The 17801-nt window shown below is 37.6% G+C and overlaps 1 protein-coding gene across 1 annotated transcript in view; it reads left to right on the forward strand.

Annotated features, from left to right (window-relative positions):
- LOC105397418 overlaps nucleotides 1–17801 on the forward strand; it is a 46657-nt gene that overhangs the window by 18522 nt on the left and 10334 nt on the right. The window contains exon 2 of the mRNA XM_048627511.1: nucleotides 4888–5083. Coding sequence (XP_048483468.1) covers nucleotides 4888–5083 — 196 coding nt within the window. The remainder of the gene's footprint in view (nucleotides 1–4887; nucleotides 5084–17801) is intronic.

Below are 17801 nucleotides of genomic sequence, written 5' to 3' on the forward strand. Positions count from 1 at the left end.
AAAAAATTTCATCCCTCAGTTACATGTATGGGGGGCCCCACCCCCAATTCTTTTTTTTACTATTTAGTGTCATATTTTTGTAGCGGTTCATACAACACATATTCCCATCAAATTTCATCACTGTAGTACTTATAGTTTCCGAGTAAATCGGCTGTGACAGACGGACAGACGGACAGACGGACAGACGGACAGACGGACAGACGGACATGACGAAACTATAAGGGTTCCGTTTTTGCCATTTTGGCTACGGAACCCTAAAAATCATCCCTTGGGAGGGCTTAGGGGTTTATTCTAGGCGAACTGTTAGCCACTGTTTTAGTACTGAAAATGAAGGTAGGGTGGATTTATCCAGAAAACTCTTTAAATTCAAATGAATTATTATTTAATATATTCGCCATTCCGTAAATAATGTTTATTTTTCAGGATGGAAAGACAGTTTAGTGAATCCTAAGGTACTTTCTGAAAACTTAATATAATAGAATCCTGATATCCCGTACCTTAGACTTGTGATACCTAAATAATAATACAAATACAATTATATCGATTCTAATAGCAAAAATTCTAATTTTAACGCTGTCAAACTATAAATTTTTCGAGCGAAAATTACATTTACGGGACCATTGATAGAGTGGAATTTTAAACAAAGAAATTAAGATTTTATCAGCTCTAAAATCAGAATTACTGCCTTCAGAATAGACATCATTGCAGGCACACAAGTCACAGACAGAGTCGGTATACTGTGATTGTACAAAGACAGACATGTTGTCAAAAAAGAAATTCCTTCCTGGTGCTTCCTGGAAAATATGATATTAACACCTGTCGATAAATTTGTGGCTGATGGATGTACCTATGTGACCGGTGACAGGGGGTTACTCTTTATGACGAAAAACTAAGTTTCGGAGAGCAGGCCCTGTAGCACAGGGCGCTATTAAGACGTGATAAGAGTTCTCCGTCGCGCTCGCTCTTGAGGCTGCGCGATGTGAGTGAGCGCGATGCAAAACTCTTGTCACGTCTTAAATGCGCCGCGTACTAGCCCTTCTGCTGCGCGAGCCACGACTCTATCGTGTTGTATTAAGCATGCCGATTGCGTGTCCATTCTCGTTCGGTCGCTGGTTGATTTAGAGAGTGACCCTCCAGGACTGATTCTAGGAACCGACCAATGTTCATAGTTTTCCGATCCATTTAATGATTCAAAGAATGTTGCTGAATATTCGATTTGAGCCCAATTTTTACCGGACGTAATAAATACCTACCTATAATCATTTCAAAAACTTTTCGAATGCATGGCCAAGCTTCTTACTGATCAAGTTTCACTATTGGTCCAGCTCGGAAGTTGCTAAAATAGCGGAAAAAATAAAACTGTTTCATGGTAAATTCCGTACCTACTCCACCGAAATCTATGGACAAGTTAGTTGAGTGATGAAATTTCAGCCTTGGCTCCCGTACACAAAGCTACACTTAACATGCTTGATTTCAGTCGCGTGGGGGTCATTCTATATGACGAAAAACTAAGTTTCGCGGCGCTGCAGCGAGCGATTGCTCACGTTCATTCGTTTTTCGTCAGTATAGAGTAACCCTCTAGGGTCTCGCGATGCGACGTCGGATCGCAGCTTTGTATTCAAGCCCTCTTTATGAGTGTGTGATGGCTTATGCACAAGGTATCGGTTTTACAGGATCCGTTTTTACAAATTTACACACACACACACTGAATAAGGGCGCGTACACATAAACGTATTATGTGAATGAGCCAGTTCACACACAATATCTATAAAAAAAACTGTCTGAATGATCCGTACAAGTAAATAAATCTCCTAAACTGAATAAAATAAATTTTATTTGGTTTATACCTACTTACTGTACCTATATGTCACGCGCGGTGTAAATTGTGACTCTTGTTTTGCCAGATTTGTCTTGGCATTACGACTTCAAACTTTTCTTGAACATACGTGTAACGTGAGTGAAACCAAAACTTCAGTTTTAAAAGTTTATCGCTTTCTAGAAATCTTTGTGTAACTTTTTGTTTAAATAATAAAGTAGATACAATATTGCAGATGCATGGTACTACGCTTAGGAAGCAATACAACAGGGTTTTGCAAAAGTGGTATACTAAGTGGAAAGGGGTTGACTCAGGTGGCCATCCCGAACAACTTTCATTCTACAAGGTTTGGAAATTTGCGAATTATTTTTTTGCGTCTCCATAGAGAAACTTTTTTAATTTTTTCCTATACATGTGAAAAATAACCTGATCCATAGGTACAGTGGGCCTTAAAGACACCTGATCCCCTATCAGTACCAATGTCACTTTTAAAGGTTTTTGTGCAGGCTACTGTACATCCGCTAAAAAGCCGTTCCAAATCACAAAAAGTCTCCTAGTCCAAAAACGACTAAAACAAAATATACATAGGTGCCTAGATATCTTTTTGATTTTACAACACTAGAGCTTTCTAAAAAACAAAAGAAACAACTAAAACAAAAAATATTGATTACTCGTCAATATGTATACAGGCATCAGCATGCGAATACCGTTGAAACATTATGCAAAGTTTCCTTCACATACCTGCTACAGTTACAGATACACACCGTATCTATCTGTTACTAGGGGGGGGGTCACTCTCTAAATCAACGAACGAACGAACGAACGAGTCATCACGACACATCACGTCCCCACTGTGGGGCACGGGTCTCCTTCCAATGAAGGAAGGGTTTAGGCCTAGTCCACCACGCTGGCCTAGTGCGGGTTGGTGGACAAGTAACGGTCGAGTATCGCCACGTATGTAACTGGCACGCTTAACATAACGAGTTAGTGTCTTATTTAGCGCTGCAGTTTTGGTTATTCCTAAGATTTAGAGTGCTGCGCTAACCACGGCTTTATCTCGTTGTATTAAGCGTGCCGATTGCGTAGTTTAAGCGGACAATTTTATCGTTCGTTGGTAGATTTAGAGATTGCCCCCCCCCTGGTATTCAAAGCGTTATGCATACTATACGAAGGTGAATTGTAACAACGGTGCTTTTTTTAACAAACTTCGAAAAAAGGAGGAGGCTGTCAATTCGTCTGTATAGTGCGACAAACTTATCTGTTCCGGTGACAGCGAACTAAACTGATCCATATATAATTATTTACTAATGAATTATATATTAATATTGATTAGATGGGTTTATTAAAACTGCAAGCGCGAATTTACACTACAGGCAAACGTAAAATCTTATAAAATGAAGAAATATTAGACATTTACGTGAGCTCTCACCGGAACAGATAAGTTTGTGGCACTGTATGTATTTTTTGTTTATTTCGCGTGTTATTTGTTTATGAACGTTTCGAAAACCGATTGTAAATTCTATAAATTAACCGGAACTGCTGGTATTTACGAAACTACTCGTAAAATGTCACGACACACGATTAACAGTAATTACACAAAGCGCCTCCTACAACCTTCTCTATATTATCTGTACGCCTACTCTTGAGAGGCAATGTATTGCATCTGTCTTGCGTTCTAAACATGAAAACAAACTTAACTTCTCTTCAAAAGCGTTTTTACAAAAAGTAAAAAAAAATGTCTGATATACTTATATAATACCTTAATAGGTAACGCCTCTTTTAGAACTTAGCACTAAAATAATAATATAATAATAATAAATCATCTTTATTTAAATAAAATCCAAGTAAGTACCTACATGTGGAATTTACTGTAGTTTCTGCTAGAAACGACCTTTTTGGCCTTATTTCAAAATATCTTTTAAATTGTAGGCATCATGTTCTTGTTTCTAGGAGCTTAAACCTCAACCTAGCTGAACTATAGCAAATTTGTCTTTATACTTTTTGGAAATACGATTTTGTAGAGATGTTATTATGATTGTTTCAAAATTGAGAACGCAAGACAGACGCAATACATGGCCTATCTAGAGTAGGGGCACCGCACACCCCCGCGCGTAACTTACGCAATATCTCAAACGGTCCCGGATCTACCGCACCACATGTAGGTAACAGCTCAAGAGATCTCTCTGAGCTATGGAATAATCTACAGGGTATACATACAAAAACGTTTAATTCCGAACAGCTAGGTATTGTTTTCAAGTTTTATTTATCATCTCAAAACCCTCTAGTTTATGTCACCGACATGATATGGATATTTTGAAATTCACAAAACATACTTTTGATTTCACATTATCTTCTAGGTATAGAAAATTTACGTAACCAACACATTTTGTGTGAAAGCGATGAATTTCCATAGATCAATTTTTTTACAAAATGACACCACTGTGTGACATTCTTTCGTCTTACAATACGCTATTTTTGAAACACCCTGTATATAGGTTGTACTTAATCGTCCCACTTGACGTTTGCCTCTTCGCGGTCTCTGCTCGAGAACTCGTCTATCTGAAACTCTACACTTGTGTACTTCTTAATAAAAGTTCACAGCAATCTTGCCTCTGGCAGAAAATTCTTAACCATACTCCTTTGAAGTCAAATGGTAGGTTGTGTTATGAAGTGTGGACTGCAACAATGGTGTTATAATTTTTGTGCGACAACTATTCATCAAGAATTCGTTGTATACTGGCATCAATAACAACCGACACACATAATCTAAGCAAAGGCAACGTTAAAAATCCACATTTACTTAACACTAACTAAAAATCGCATAACTTTTCAACGGCTAAGCTGATTTAGATTAAATATTAGCTTAGAACACTCAGGGTAACATTACTTATTACCCAAAAAAAACAGATCGAAAATCAGTTCAGCCATTTAGTACTTACGCTACCACAGACAGCTACACAGACACGTTAATCTTATATCACCCCTCTTTTTGGGTTAAAAAGGCACAACAACCCCAACCGTGCCACCCAACACTCACACCTACCCGTATAACAGCTCACCTTCCTCCGCAGGTATTACCTCCATCACTACCCTGACCGTGCTGTCATTCGAACGCTACATGATGGTGACTCGACCGCTCAGCTCGAGACATCTCAGCTCAAAGGGAGCCATCTTGTCGATCATGTTCATCTGGTCTTACTCCCTGGCGTTGACCACACCGCCGCTGCTGGGCTGGGGGAACTACGTCAATGAGGCTGCTAATATCAGGTATGTGTGAAACATTATTACACTCCCTAGCAATGTTTTTTTTAGTGATAATAGCACTGACTTGGGGTGCTTACATAGAGAATCGGGTTCCCTGTATCTACCGGTACACCCTGCATCTACTGTATGTACCGGTAACCTGATTATGCGAAAGCGCTCATGACATTCTTTTTTAAATCCGGGAAATGCTCCGTGAGTGAGCGCTTTCGCATAATCAGGTAACCGGTACAGGTAGATATAAGGAACCCGATTCTCTATGTAAGCAGCCTTACACCTAAACGGATAAGATGATGCCGCCTGCAATATTGATTTAACAACGCATCAAAATATTAACAACTAAAAACGTAAATATGGTCGGGTAAGTAATACGAGGTATAAAAACGCATGGTATAACATTCACAAGGTATACGCCCATATGATATAAATTTATTAAGTATAACGATCACTGTGCATAACAAACGAAAGGCATAGTTACTAAATACATAATTTTGTAAAGAATAACGTTCAAAAAGTATAATTTCAATTGATATATCGATTAAAATATATAACGCTTATAACATATATTGTTCACCGTATATAATAACATTATGTATAATGAACAAAAAAATATATTATTATTGGAGCTATGTTGGGAGACGCTCCGCTCCGCTTCGCTGCGCTCCGCTTTGGTTTCGACGAACATGTGCACCTAACACGCTCCTCCTCGCTATGCTCGTCGTCGCACCTATCTTTAGGTTTTGGTACTAGGGATTTTCACAGCATTATTATTATTGAAGCTATGTTGGGAGACGCTCCGCTCCGCTTCGCTGCGCTCCGCTTTGGTTTCGACGAACATGTGCACCTAACACGCTCCTCCTCGCTTTGCTCGTCGTCGCACCTATCTTTAGGTTTTGGTGCTAGGGGGTTTGACGGCGTTGGGTAATTAAACACAGATTATGCGATATGAGAAGAACTTTATACAAAATTATAGTATATATTTTAATTGATATACGTAATGTATGTTATACGAATCGATATTAGTCCTCGTGAGTGTTAGTTATTTTGATATTATATGAAATGTACGATATACCAATTGAATCTTATACCTTATGAAAATATAGATTTTGTTGTTATACGTAACGTTCATTATATGTTGTGAACGTTATTAATGTGAAATTATACATTTCGTTTTTATACGTCGCAATACGCACCCAATATGGTCAGATGACGACAGATACACTCGATTGTACTGCCAAAGTTCCCCTTGGTTTTCTTCCCCATTCATCGGAGTAAAACCCCTGAAACAAAACTACGTGAAATAAAGTAAACTTTTATGTACGGTGGCCTGCGCCTAAAAGTATACAGGCGGAGTTTTGAAAATAGCGATCCCTGATGATGAAGGGACCAGCTTCATCTGTTATAAATCCGGGGACGTTTTGTGTGTGATATGTGTAGCAGTGGTGTTTATGTGGATGTGCTTGAGCAGCATGTGAGCTTGACATCGCTATTTTAAAAACTCCGCCTGTATACTTTTAGGCGCAGGCCACCGTACCTACTTCCATTATATTCATATAACGTATAATGATGTTAAATCAAGAAGAATCTTGTTTGTCCGCCCGTGGTCTGCCATAAACGTAATCTATTGCTTTGTTTATCAAAAGTTTGCGTGGTCCAGTAGTAGGTACTTACTGGTAGTTTATAACCAAAACCTGCCCGTAAAATAACATTGCAAGTGCTATAATCTCATAGATAAGTTAATATTTAGCGAGCATAAATTACGGAAACTAAATTTGGAATGTTAATCCAATAATAACATTCCAAAATAATATAAAATTCACTAGCGGTGGCCGGCTAGATTCTGTTAGCCCTAAAATGTTTTCCGTTTGTATATAATGTATTCCGGTATTTTTAAAAATCCATAATGTTGTCAGGTTTTTTATTTTTCTATCAAAATTCGTTCAGTACTTTTTGCAAACACACACACACTCACAAACACTTTCGCATTTATAGTGTTATGTGATGGTGATATGTTTTATGTAGATGTGTATTCAACTATAACGGGCGTGTTAACGTGAACTTAAGTTCTATTCAATGGCGCCTGAAATCTGTCAAATTTACGTTACATTTGAATGTGAATTGCAATTTGCATCGCTACAAGACATGGCTGGGTGCAGCAGCTCTTATTTACACACACAATAGAGACATGATTACTGTGGCACACGCAACAATAATATCTCGCTTAATATTTCCAATATCCCCGACTGCGTTTTTAATATTTAAAAAAACTCTACAGTTGAAATGAAAATGTACGGACTACACGTCAGAAAAGAATGATTATGATAATGCATCGGCCGTGAAAAAGTATTCACACAACAGTCAACGTATAAACGTAGCGTTTTAACAAATACAGCTTTGTAGCAACTAAGAGTCACCAGTAATGAACCCCCCTCTACGCCCCATCGCCCTTTTCATTTGTTTCTACCCCCCCTCTAAGAACTTGTCCGACAATCATCTGTCTCTTTCTTTGCGGAAGTGGGCTATTTTTTGTCCCCGTCGCTCCCTTTTGTAGTTAAGTAATTAAAGTTGGTAAACAAAACCCTTGGACTTGAGGAAGTAATAGATTGAATGGCGCGGAACAATGCGAAATAAATAAATTACGGTATAAAGGAAAGGGTCATTAATTTAATACTACATAGGTGTTGCCGGCGAGCTTCACTTGGCCCTAAAAGTGTGCTCGTGCGAGTATCGGGATAAAAAGTAGCCTATTTGTTAATCCAGGGGATCAGCTTCCTGCATACAAAATTTCATGAAAATTTTTCGAGCTATTGTCCCGTGAAAAAGTAACAAACATCCATACTCACAAAAATCGTGTTTATAATTTTTAATAAGGTAGTGTTGCTATTTCCGAGAGTCCGGTCAACCCTTACACCAGCGAGCGACATGCTCAGAACATAAGCATCGAAATCATTCATCATCACGACCCATCACGTCCCCACTGCTGGGGCACGGGTCTCCTTCCAATGAAGGAAGGGTTTAGGCCTAGTCCACCACGCTGGCCAAGTGCGGGTTGGTGGACCCCAACACAAGCAAGCTTGTGCTGAGAGAGTTGTCGGGTAAGTGGGCAACCCGACTGTCAGATGTTTTCAAGCACGAAGTCGAAATCATAAATTTTTACCGAATTGTTATTAGGAGGAACTCGGAATCTGGTCAGCAAATTTCATAACTGAACTATTGGTTCTACAAAAGAACCAATAATTATATAATATATGTATATAACTTGTTGTTACCACGCTAATTAATTAGTTCATGGAAATATATTCGTGGTGGAATTAAAGTTATTCCTATATTTCTATTCTTAGAACTATGCTTCGTTATTTATTGTTTCAGGCTAGTTCGGAATTTTCAATTAAATTAAATAACAATTTCACTAATTTGCAAAAATAAATATTAATATTGAACTGAGCCCTTTTTGTCTTACTAGGTTCCTCTATACTTACCACTTCTGCAAGTTGCAACAGTCTGTAGATTTGACTGTCGGTATTTCAATTTATGTATGAAGGTTTTGATGAAAACTGTCACAATACCATAAATTGTTAAAAAAAAACCAACCCTACTTTTTGCAACATCCTGTATATTTATTATAACGAAAAACTTATAAAATCCCTCTTTTTCCATCGAGGATTAAAAACTTTCGAAATTATCATTAGGAATAATAAAAGACAGTAGTACGCTTCTACTCTATTATACTTATAATATTATATATAAAGTTACGTGATAACCCTATTTCAACATGCCAATGTTGAGTCAGGTTTGGGCGGTCCGAGTGTGAATGTGATAGTCAAGTTAATGTATTTCAGCCTAGGGTTGCCAGTTATAGGCCATTAGGTTCAAGATTGCGTAATCTTTCCGTTTCAGCTACAATACGCTTGACCGCGAAGAAAACGACTCTGTTGCGTAAACAAATAAATTGTTTACTAGTGCTTTTATTATGAAATTTTCGGATTTTAAAATTAATATGAGCTTTTCTCTTTGAGCTTTGCAGCGTCTTAAAAGGTTTTCCCGTAGTATTCCGTAAGCAACCTAATATAAGGAAATCTAAGTCTTGCAAACCAGGTATCAAATTGTATTTTTTTTTGTATTTACACATTGTTTATCTCAGGAAAAAATTCACCTCTTGGATAACAATGTACTATTAATTTTGTCACTGAAAATTGTAGGTCTGCTGGGTGCGAATGATAAGTGTCTGAATGCTTTCCCTGTGACACTGAAGTATTAGGAACCTCCTTAAGACCTAGTTTACCCACATTCCTTTGCTGGCTCTAGTAACAGTAGTTGGGTGTTTTAGCTATTTATAAAATACGACACCACTAAATATTCTTTACCTAGCTGGTGAGTTACTAATCTGTTTTATAATTTAATGAAGGATATACTCGTACCTACATAATGTAACGATGATCTTTTACTATAGTAGTACGTGGCAGCATGCAATATTTAAGTATAAATAAATATATTTTAATATGATAAATCATGTGTAAGATTAAATTTATCCCATACAAACGCTAAGTACCTATAGCATGAATCGCATAAGAGCCAGCCCATATTGCTGCGGTGCGACACTGCACTACACTGTTTTCCATTTTAAAAATATGACGCACCGCAGCAATGGGGCCTCGCCCTTATTCTATTGTTTTTTTAAAACATAATTTAGCGACAATAAATTATCGATTATCAAAGGTGCGGTGCGGTGCGGTATCTGAGGTGTGATCACAGGATTCGATACTATTTTCGAAATTTTAAATACATTTTGTACTAACTGACAGACGTATGACAGGCTACTAAATACGTTTAGCGTTTGCTGAAATTCCAGTTAACATTGGAAAAAACAAATGTCTCTTTTAGAACTAATAAATTTGCCTTACATTTTGACAGTGACAGTTGACGATACGCAACGTAAACGAAGGTTTCGAATCTTATAATCGCTGCACTGATTATGGAGTTTGCACGACACAGACGCGCATGAAGTTCGAAGCCATCCATAACCAAACTCCATGAACTTATTCGCCAAAGTTTACAAAACTGTACGTTTATTTACGGAGCCAACTGTACCTGTGATCCCGTGATCCAACAAGAGTCACAAACGAGACCCATCCGCGATGTTATCTCTGACTAACTACTGTTACCTAACACAACATCCTAACGAGCACATCCATTTTCACTGTCCCCAAAGGCCGTATCTCGTCTTACTAGAACATAGATACGTATACATATACCTCAAAGGGGCTTTGATAGGTTTACTTTGCTCTATTCGTTTGGAGTACCCATGTGTGTGTATGTCTAAAAGGTTTAAATTCTGTTAGTTACTGCCATCAGCTAACAAAGGTCACGTTTGGGTTAAGTCCTAAAGACAAAGGAATGTTTCTCAATCAATTCCACCGCTTAAAAAAAGCAGGAAGTAAAAAAAATAATCGCTTGTAAAGAGGTATAAAAATATAAAACCTTACTGCACACATTAAAAAAGCTATTTGAATATGGTTTAAACATAAATGCCATAGAAAATGTATAAATAACATAGTTATGTTAGAATTATGTTTTTATAGCATAATTATAATATACCTTTAAAATATACCTTATCCCTTCGATTCCAATGTGATTATTAAATGTCAATAGTGTGATTGATGATGTATTGGAATCAGAAGATACACGGTCTGTTACTTTTCCACTTTATTGGGAGGTATAAGTACCTACTTACACACCTCCAAAAAAAGGGGACAACAGATTTACGATTATTTGTTTGTCAAAGTTCGCACTTTATAGAAAATGCTATAAATCAATTAGGTATAGGATTTGACCTTGCAACCGCTGCCGCAATGGTGTAACTCATTTTGTTTTTGATAAGTATCTGTTGTCTCAGATTTTAAAAAGAAAAGTCACAATCGAAGTATCTACTTCTTCTCCTTCCTGACCTCAACTAAACAAACGAAACATAAATTTTACTGCATCTCCTGCGTAGAAACATAAAGTTTAGCTACCCCAACTGTCCATAATATCGGTAACTCCTCAAAAATAATATGCAGACAATTATATACGAGTATGTACTTGGGGCCAAAATTTGCCAAGAGTAGGGTCGCAATAAAAAGTGTCATAGAAAGGACGCAATAAAGTTTCATTGGAGGAATGAACATCAAAAAGGTAGGGTCGATTCACCATTAGAGCCTCTTATAGTCCCTTCACAAGCCCAAGGTACCAAAGAAAAAAGGCACCTGTTAGAGGGAAATACGAATCATAGGCTCGAGCTACAAAGACCCAAAGCTATACCCATATCGCGGGCTTCATGGCAAAGGGGCGTAAGCGCAAAAAATCGATTTTGCGTTTTTCATGCCAATCGATTCCTATACTAGTAATACACGTTCTGTAATTTTTTTGAAATTTTCAGTAAACTAGATTTTGAGATATTCATAAATAACATAAAGGCGTATACGATGTATCAATAATTTTGTGTCGTATCAAAAAGGCGTATAGACGGCGTATAAACATCAGTAGGACGCATTTCAATAATTTCGCCATGTCAGAGAGGCGTATAGACGTCGTATAAGAATCAGTGGGGCGCATTCAAATAATTATCGCCATGTCATATAGACGTATGTGCATTTTTTTAACAAAATAAAATGACAATATGCTTTCACTGTTGATATTGATGCCTAGTCCTTTCCAGTCCAGAGTTTTAATACATCTTCCAATGCATCACGGAACAGTATCGGAGAAATTACGTCCTCTTCCCTCACGCCCCTTTGCCTATGGATAGATCTTGTGGCTGGTTCTATACTTGGACAGTAATCGTTTCAGTGTCATTAGGCACTTCAGCGCCTCGATGTATCGTCAATCTATTGGACATATCTGCAAGGATGCCAGAACAGCCCAGATCTCGACAGAGTAAAAATTTTCGTAGTCTACGAAAGCTAGGCACAGAGGCCGATTATATTCTTCCTTCTTCTGTATAATCTGCCGAACTGTGTGTATGTGGTCTACGGTGCTATAACCCCCACGAAATTCGGCATGCTCCAGCGGCTGAAATTCATCAAATCAAGTCTCGTGATGACTGTTATAAATGTACATAAACATCTTATTCACGTGGTCAAGAGTGTGATCAGTCTATAGGTTTTTAAGAGCAAATTTGTCTCCTTTCTTGAAAAACAATAGACCTACACATCTGGGGTTCTGGCTGTTGCGCATGTGAAGCGTACAATCGTGCATTCCGGCTCAGATTCGACGATTCTGCTATGGCTGGTTGTCAATTTTTTCGTTAGGGTCCCTTCAAGTCGCCTGGCAAAGACATTCGATCCCCGGTTTTGTTTAATAGCTTCTTCAATCCGGAGTGTGTTAAACCACTGGAGGTCACGATGAAAATAGCCTTGCGTATCATTTTGTTGAGAGCCTCTAGTTCTGACGGAATGGTCCAGCACATGCCGTTTGGTCTCCGTAAGTCCAAGAGTCCCCCCTGAAAGCTTAGACTTCCTTCCCGTGTTTTACATTGCATAGAACCTAGTGCCATCTTTCTGTATTGCATTGATCACGTCGTTGCAGTGGTGTGGCGCAGAGTTGGTCAGAGGGTGGACTTCATCAGTCGCCGTTCTTCAAGCTTTAGGTCGATATTCAGAGTTCCTCTGAGTATACGGTGATTAAACTGACCTGAGATATCTGAATATGTGCCTCTTAATCAGTCAAGATGATGAAATCGATTTCATTTTTCGTGACAGAGTCCGACTTGCACCAGGTCCACCTTCTTTGGGGCTTCTATTTGAAGAAAGAGTTCATCAAGGAAAGCCCCTGCATTCTGCGAAGTTCCAGCCTCAGCCCTCTGTCATTTCTTTAAGGAGTTTTTTGAGTTTATGTTCACTTAATTAAGAGTAAATTTTGTTTTAACAGTAATTTTTGTTTTATTTTGTACTCTTATTGTTTCTAATAAATTATTCTGTGTTTTTTACAGCTTTACTATGTATTAAATAGTTACTTAAATAGATTGTTATTTTTTTATAGGCGTATCATCTCTCTTAAATTGAGAACATCCGTTAAATTACGCCATGGCAAAGGGGCGTATGAAATTCGAAAAAAATAGAAGCAGTTACATTTTTGGTTATATTTTGCTATCAGTATATTAAATGATTTAAGTGTAAAACAAATAAAATATATATAATATAATTGGATAACAAATAAAAAAGTTTGTTTATACGCCCATTATTCCTATAGATAATATGATAAAAAAAGGATAGCAATACAATAATTTCCGTCAAGGCAGATAGACGTATACGCCATAAAGTGTACTTAAAGCATAGATATTATAAAAATTTAGTTTTAATTAAAACAAAAAATAATTAACTACAGTATATGCAAAATTATAGCAAGCTAGATTACTTATTTAAAAAGTTATGATGTTTTTTTGCTCTCCTGAAAAGTAGGGTCGATGCGCATACGCCCCTTTGCCATGAAGCCCGCGATATGTGAGGATAGCTGTGGTTTATGAGAGAGACAATTGATATGAAATGTCTGGATGGTCGGAAAAGTTGATTTCGCTGTCCGCAATGAAACACAGAACACTATTACGCAAATTATAACGTGGTGATTAAAACCTAATTAAAAACTAAATTTTACCTATACCGTAATAAATATTCGATAACAATCATATTTTATGCTATTACACTAATCCGTTGCCCTGAACAACAGTAGGGTAAGATCAGAGCATTGTTAAAACCGCTTAGCCTAGGTACCCTGCCTGGCATGCCGCTACACTTTACAGAAGCTGAAAAATAAGGAAGATGATATTATGTACAAAGTGCCAAGATCAAGAAAACCAAACACAATCGGTGAACCGCCCTCCAAACTTTGAATAGATTATGATAGAATGTCCCTTCATTGATGAAACTTATCCTCTGTATGACGTAGGCATCTACTAAAAACGATTTTTCGTGCTTTAAGCCCTAAACGGATGAAAAATGGGGACGAAGTTTGTATTGGACAGCAACGTGAATCCATGAGCGGATTTGCCGAATATTTTCCATGAATTCTTTAACAAAATTGATGGAACACATGTTTCGTGTTTTATTGAAACTGATCGCCTGAGGGGTTAAGAGGGGGTAGACAGTTATTTCGACTGAGTTCAAGGACTAAATAAAAACAAATAGTGGCATACAAACAGTCGTGTTCAAAAGAGCATAATTCTAACACAAGGCATGCAATGAATGTCCGCAGTCGGTGTTTCCGCCCCCTGCATGCGGGGGCGGGCGGGGGCGGGGGGCGGTAAGCTTATTCTGTGCAAAAATCACGGTCATTTTTGTTCCACTCGAGGACTTCTCCGCTGAAATATTCTCAATTTATGTGCAGGCACGGGGTTATTTTGATTTTAGCATAGATATAGGCATACAAGTTGTGCCGTAAGGCCTAGACCTACTATGTAGATCTGAATACGGCGCATCATAACACCACTACAGTGAAAAAATATTTATTTACTTACCCTAGATTCCTTGATAGAAATAGATTGGTGTTGTAAGTTTAACGCGTAGTGTTTGTCTTTAACCTCTTAGCTGCGAAAAAACCATACTCTAGTTCTGATTTACTCGGGTGTGAAACTTACAGTAAAACTCTTGATTATCCCAGAATTGGACTATCTCCAATCAAAACATGGCCCCAAAGAACGAAAGTGTTGCATGTTCTAGTTTAGTATGCCGTTGAATTCCTTATATTTTAATCAAATGTTTTTTTACTCAGCGAAGCGAACGGATGATGATTGTGAATTTGTGATGATGCCGAAGTACCTATACCTACGTTCTATAATAATTAGGTATATTTTAGAATGTGACAGAGTGATGTTTTTATAACACAAGAGGATTTTTATCCAGATTTAGGCCTATTTTTGATTATACCTATCAAGCTGTTTTCTCTCATCTCTCTCGTTGACTGTACTCAATCCTATCCCATACGAGTACAATACCCTTTTTGTGAAGTGTGGAATAATCCGATGGGTGGACATGTGAGATCATTCCAGTTATGCCCGGCATGGGACGCCGCGTGTTTTGAAACTATACAAGGCCAGAACGCACCCATAGTGTACTAGCACTGTATAGTTTCAAGTGAAAAAAAATATTATTTCACTTGAAAATATACACGATTTGTGCGTACTAATCGCGTATACTTTCAAGTTGGGATTTACGGAATCGTTCTTGAAAATATACATTGCTATTACGCACATTGCTTGATTGGCGTACTTGACGCATATAATTTATACCTACATGCTGATTCTGATTTACTTAACTATTTCGGTGCCTATATAATGTTAATAAATAAAGATGAACAAGCTCTAATTTGATTGATAAGTTGATATTTAAGTATAGCAATCATACTTGCAAGTATGAATAGTAATATCTTATTATTTATATGAATTAAGAGTAATTCCAATACACTCATGGCTCCTGAACGGAAAAGACTAGCGCAATGACGCCGTAGGCAATATGTATATTAAAGTACATTTAACAGCGCATTAAAATATTATTATAACTAACCAACTAAAAACGTAAATTTTGATCAAATTCTAAAAGAAATGTTTTAAAAAATTGGGGTCATTTGGTATTGACTTTTTGCTATTTGGTCTTATTCATTGCTCGTGAGTGTAGTAGGTATTACCCTATAGAACTATTACAGACATATTTTTCCTCAATTTATGAATTCACCGTAATTGTCTTTTATGAAATGTTCTACATCCTCTTCTGAGATCATTTTTACTATTTACATACTTCTACAGTTTAATTTAAATCAATTTACTTTTTAACTGTACGATGTAAACAAAAAACACGTTACGAAAACAATGCCAAGTGCGGAATGATCATGCAATGTTTAGAAAGCAATAGACTTATTACTATTTCGCATGAAAGAAAGAGAGAGCAACAATTCAAAAGGGGTACCTGGTAACTAATCACGTATAGTTTAAAGTGCTCGCATTGCCGTTTGGCACTTGAAAATATACACGATTAGTACGCAGTGGTAACTGCTGCAGTATATTTTCAAGCCATAATTTTGGCCCAACTTACTTGAAAATATACGTGATTAGTGCGTAATGGCCTTGTATAATTTCAAGTAAATCATGGCACTATTTTAATTTGAAAATATACGCGAGCAGTCCCAACCTCTGCGTTCTGGCCTTGTATAGTTTCAAAACACGCTGGGACGCCCCTCACTCGAGGGTGCTATTATTGAGAATATTCAGTATTCAACCAGGGCCTCTAGTACGGGTTTTGCAATTTACGTATAAGAAAAAGTTTTGGTTTTCTTCTGTAATATTCTGCATATATATAATAGGTACTATCTGTCGACAGTTAAATCATAGTTTTACCTACTGATCATATTTCAGAAACCTTTCTTTAACTATATTAATGATGATAATAAGTAAAAATTAACGTTATCTAAATCATTGTTTTTATAAAAATGTTCTGTATTATCTCTTTAGGTAAGTAAATATATTTTGATAATAATAATTTTATGATAGAAATAAATGAAAACGTTAAAACGTTGAATGTATGACGCAAAGTGACCGTAAACATCCAGGATAGCATGTGACTCCCGGGTAGGCCGATTGCTTTTAAATATATACTTTTTTTTAAATATAACGTATTGTAGCTATACTGCAAAAAACTTTTTTTTTATGTAGCCTAGGTATTGTGTCCCAATGCTGGGCAAAAAACAATTAAATCTCAAAAATGATGCACACTTGAACACCATCTTTTCAGTTGAGGTACAGTGGGAATACTTTGACCAAAATAAATATAGGTACTCACCAAATTATGTGCAATAGACCAACTCAATGAACTATCAATTTACTAGCAGTATGCGTAACCTATACGGAAAACTGATGGACGCCCTAAAGCCTTGTTTGCCCTAACCCAGTAATTTTGTCGAGTAGAGATTAATTTATTGACTAATTCACTTGCTAGATACACGTTCATTTACTAAATTAGCCAATAGCAAGTGATTTTGTCACTATACTAGTGCAAACAAAGCTTAACACCGGCCGTTGGTGGCCGCCCTTTCATCATCCGTGTGTGGCCTCCCTTACACCGCCCGTGTGTGGCCAGCCTTACACCGGCCGTGTGTAGCTGCCCTTACGCCGGCCATGTGTGGCCAGCCTTACACCGGTCGTGTGTGGCCAACCTTACACCGGCCGTGTGTGGCCAGCCTTACACTGCTGTACACCAGCGGTCCGTAAACTGAGGCCCTCGTAAATTTCACTCATGGCCTGTTTCAAAGGCTCGCACGACGTATGGACGGAAAAGCTATTTGCCCACGAAATAGCCCTTATTTTTTCGCTCAACTAAACGCCTGGCCGTGGGAATTGGAAATGCATCGGGGTTTATTATGGATGAATTCGAATCAGCTGCGGGCCAATTTATTGCATGAGAAGTTTGGTTAGGTTGCAGTGGTTACGCATAACAAATTAAACATTAGACGAATAAGTGCTAATTTCTCCATACTCGGTTATCTAACCGACAGGGATTGATCTATAAATTAAACGTCATCTCCATATAAAATTCATGACAGATGTGTCAAAAGTTAACCACTACTTCCTTGTTATGCTCTAACCGAGAATGGAGAAATTGGCACTAAAGATTTTAAACTTTCACGAAGATTATTGTCATGGCAGATCTGTGTATGATTAATATTGCTACGATATTCATATAATCCGAAAATCCGTGCCATTGCG

This window comes from Plutella xylostella, chromosome 18, assembly GCF_932276165.1.
Source record: "Plutella xylostella chromosome 18, ilPluXylo3.1, whole genome shotgun sequence".
NCBI lineage: Eukaryota > Metazoa > Arthropoda > Insecta > Lepidoptera > Plutellidae > Plutella > Plutella xylostella.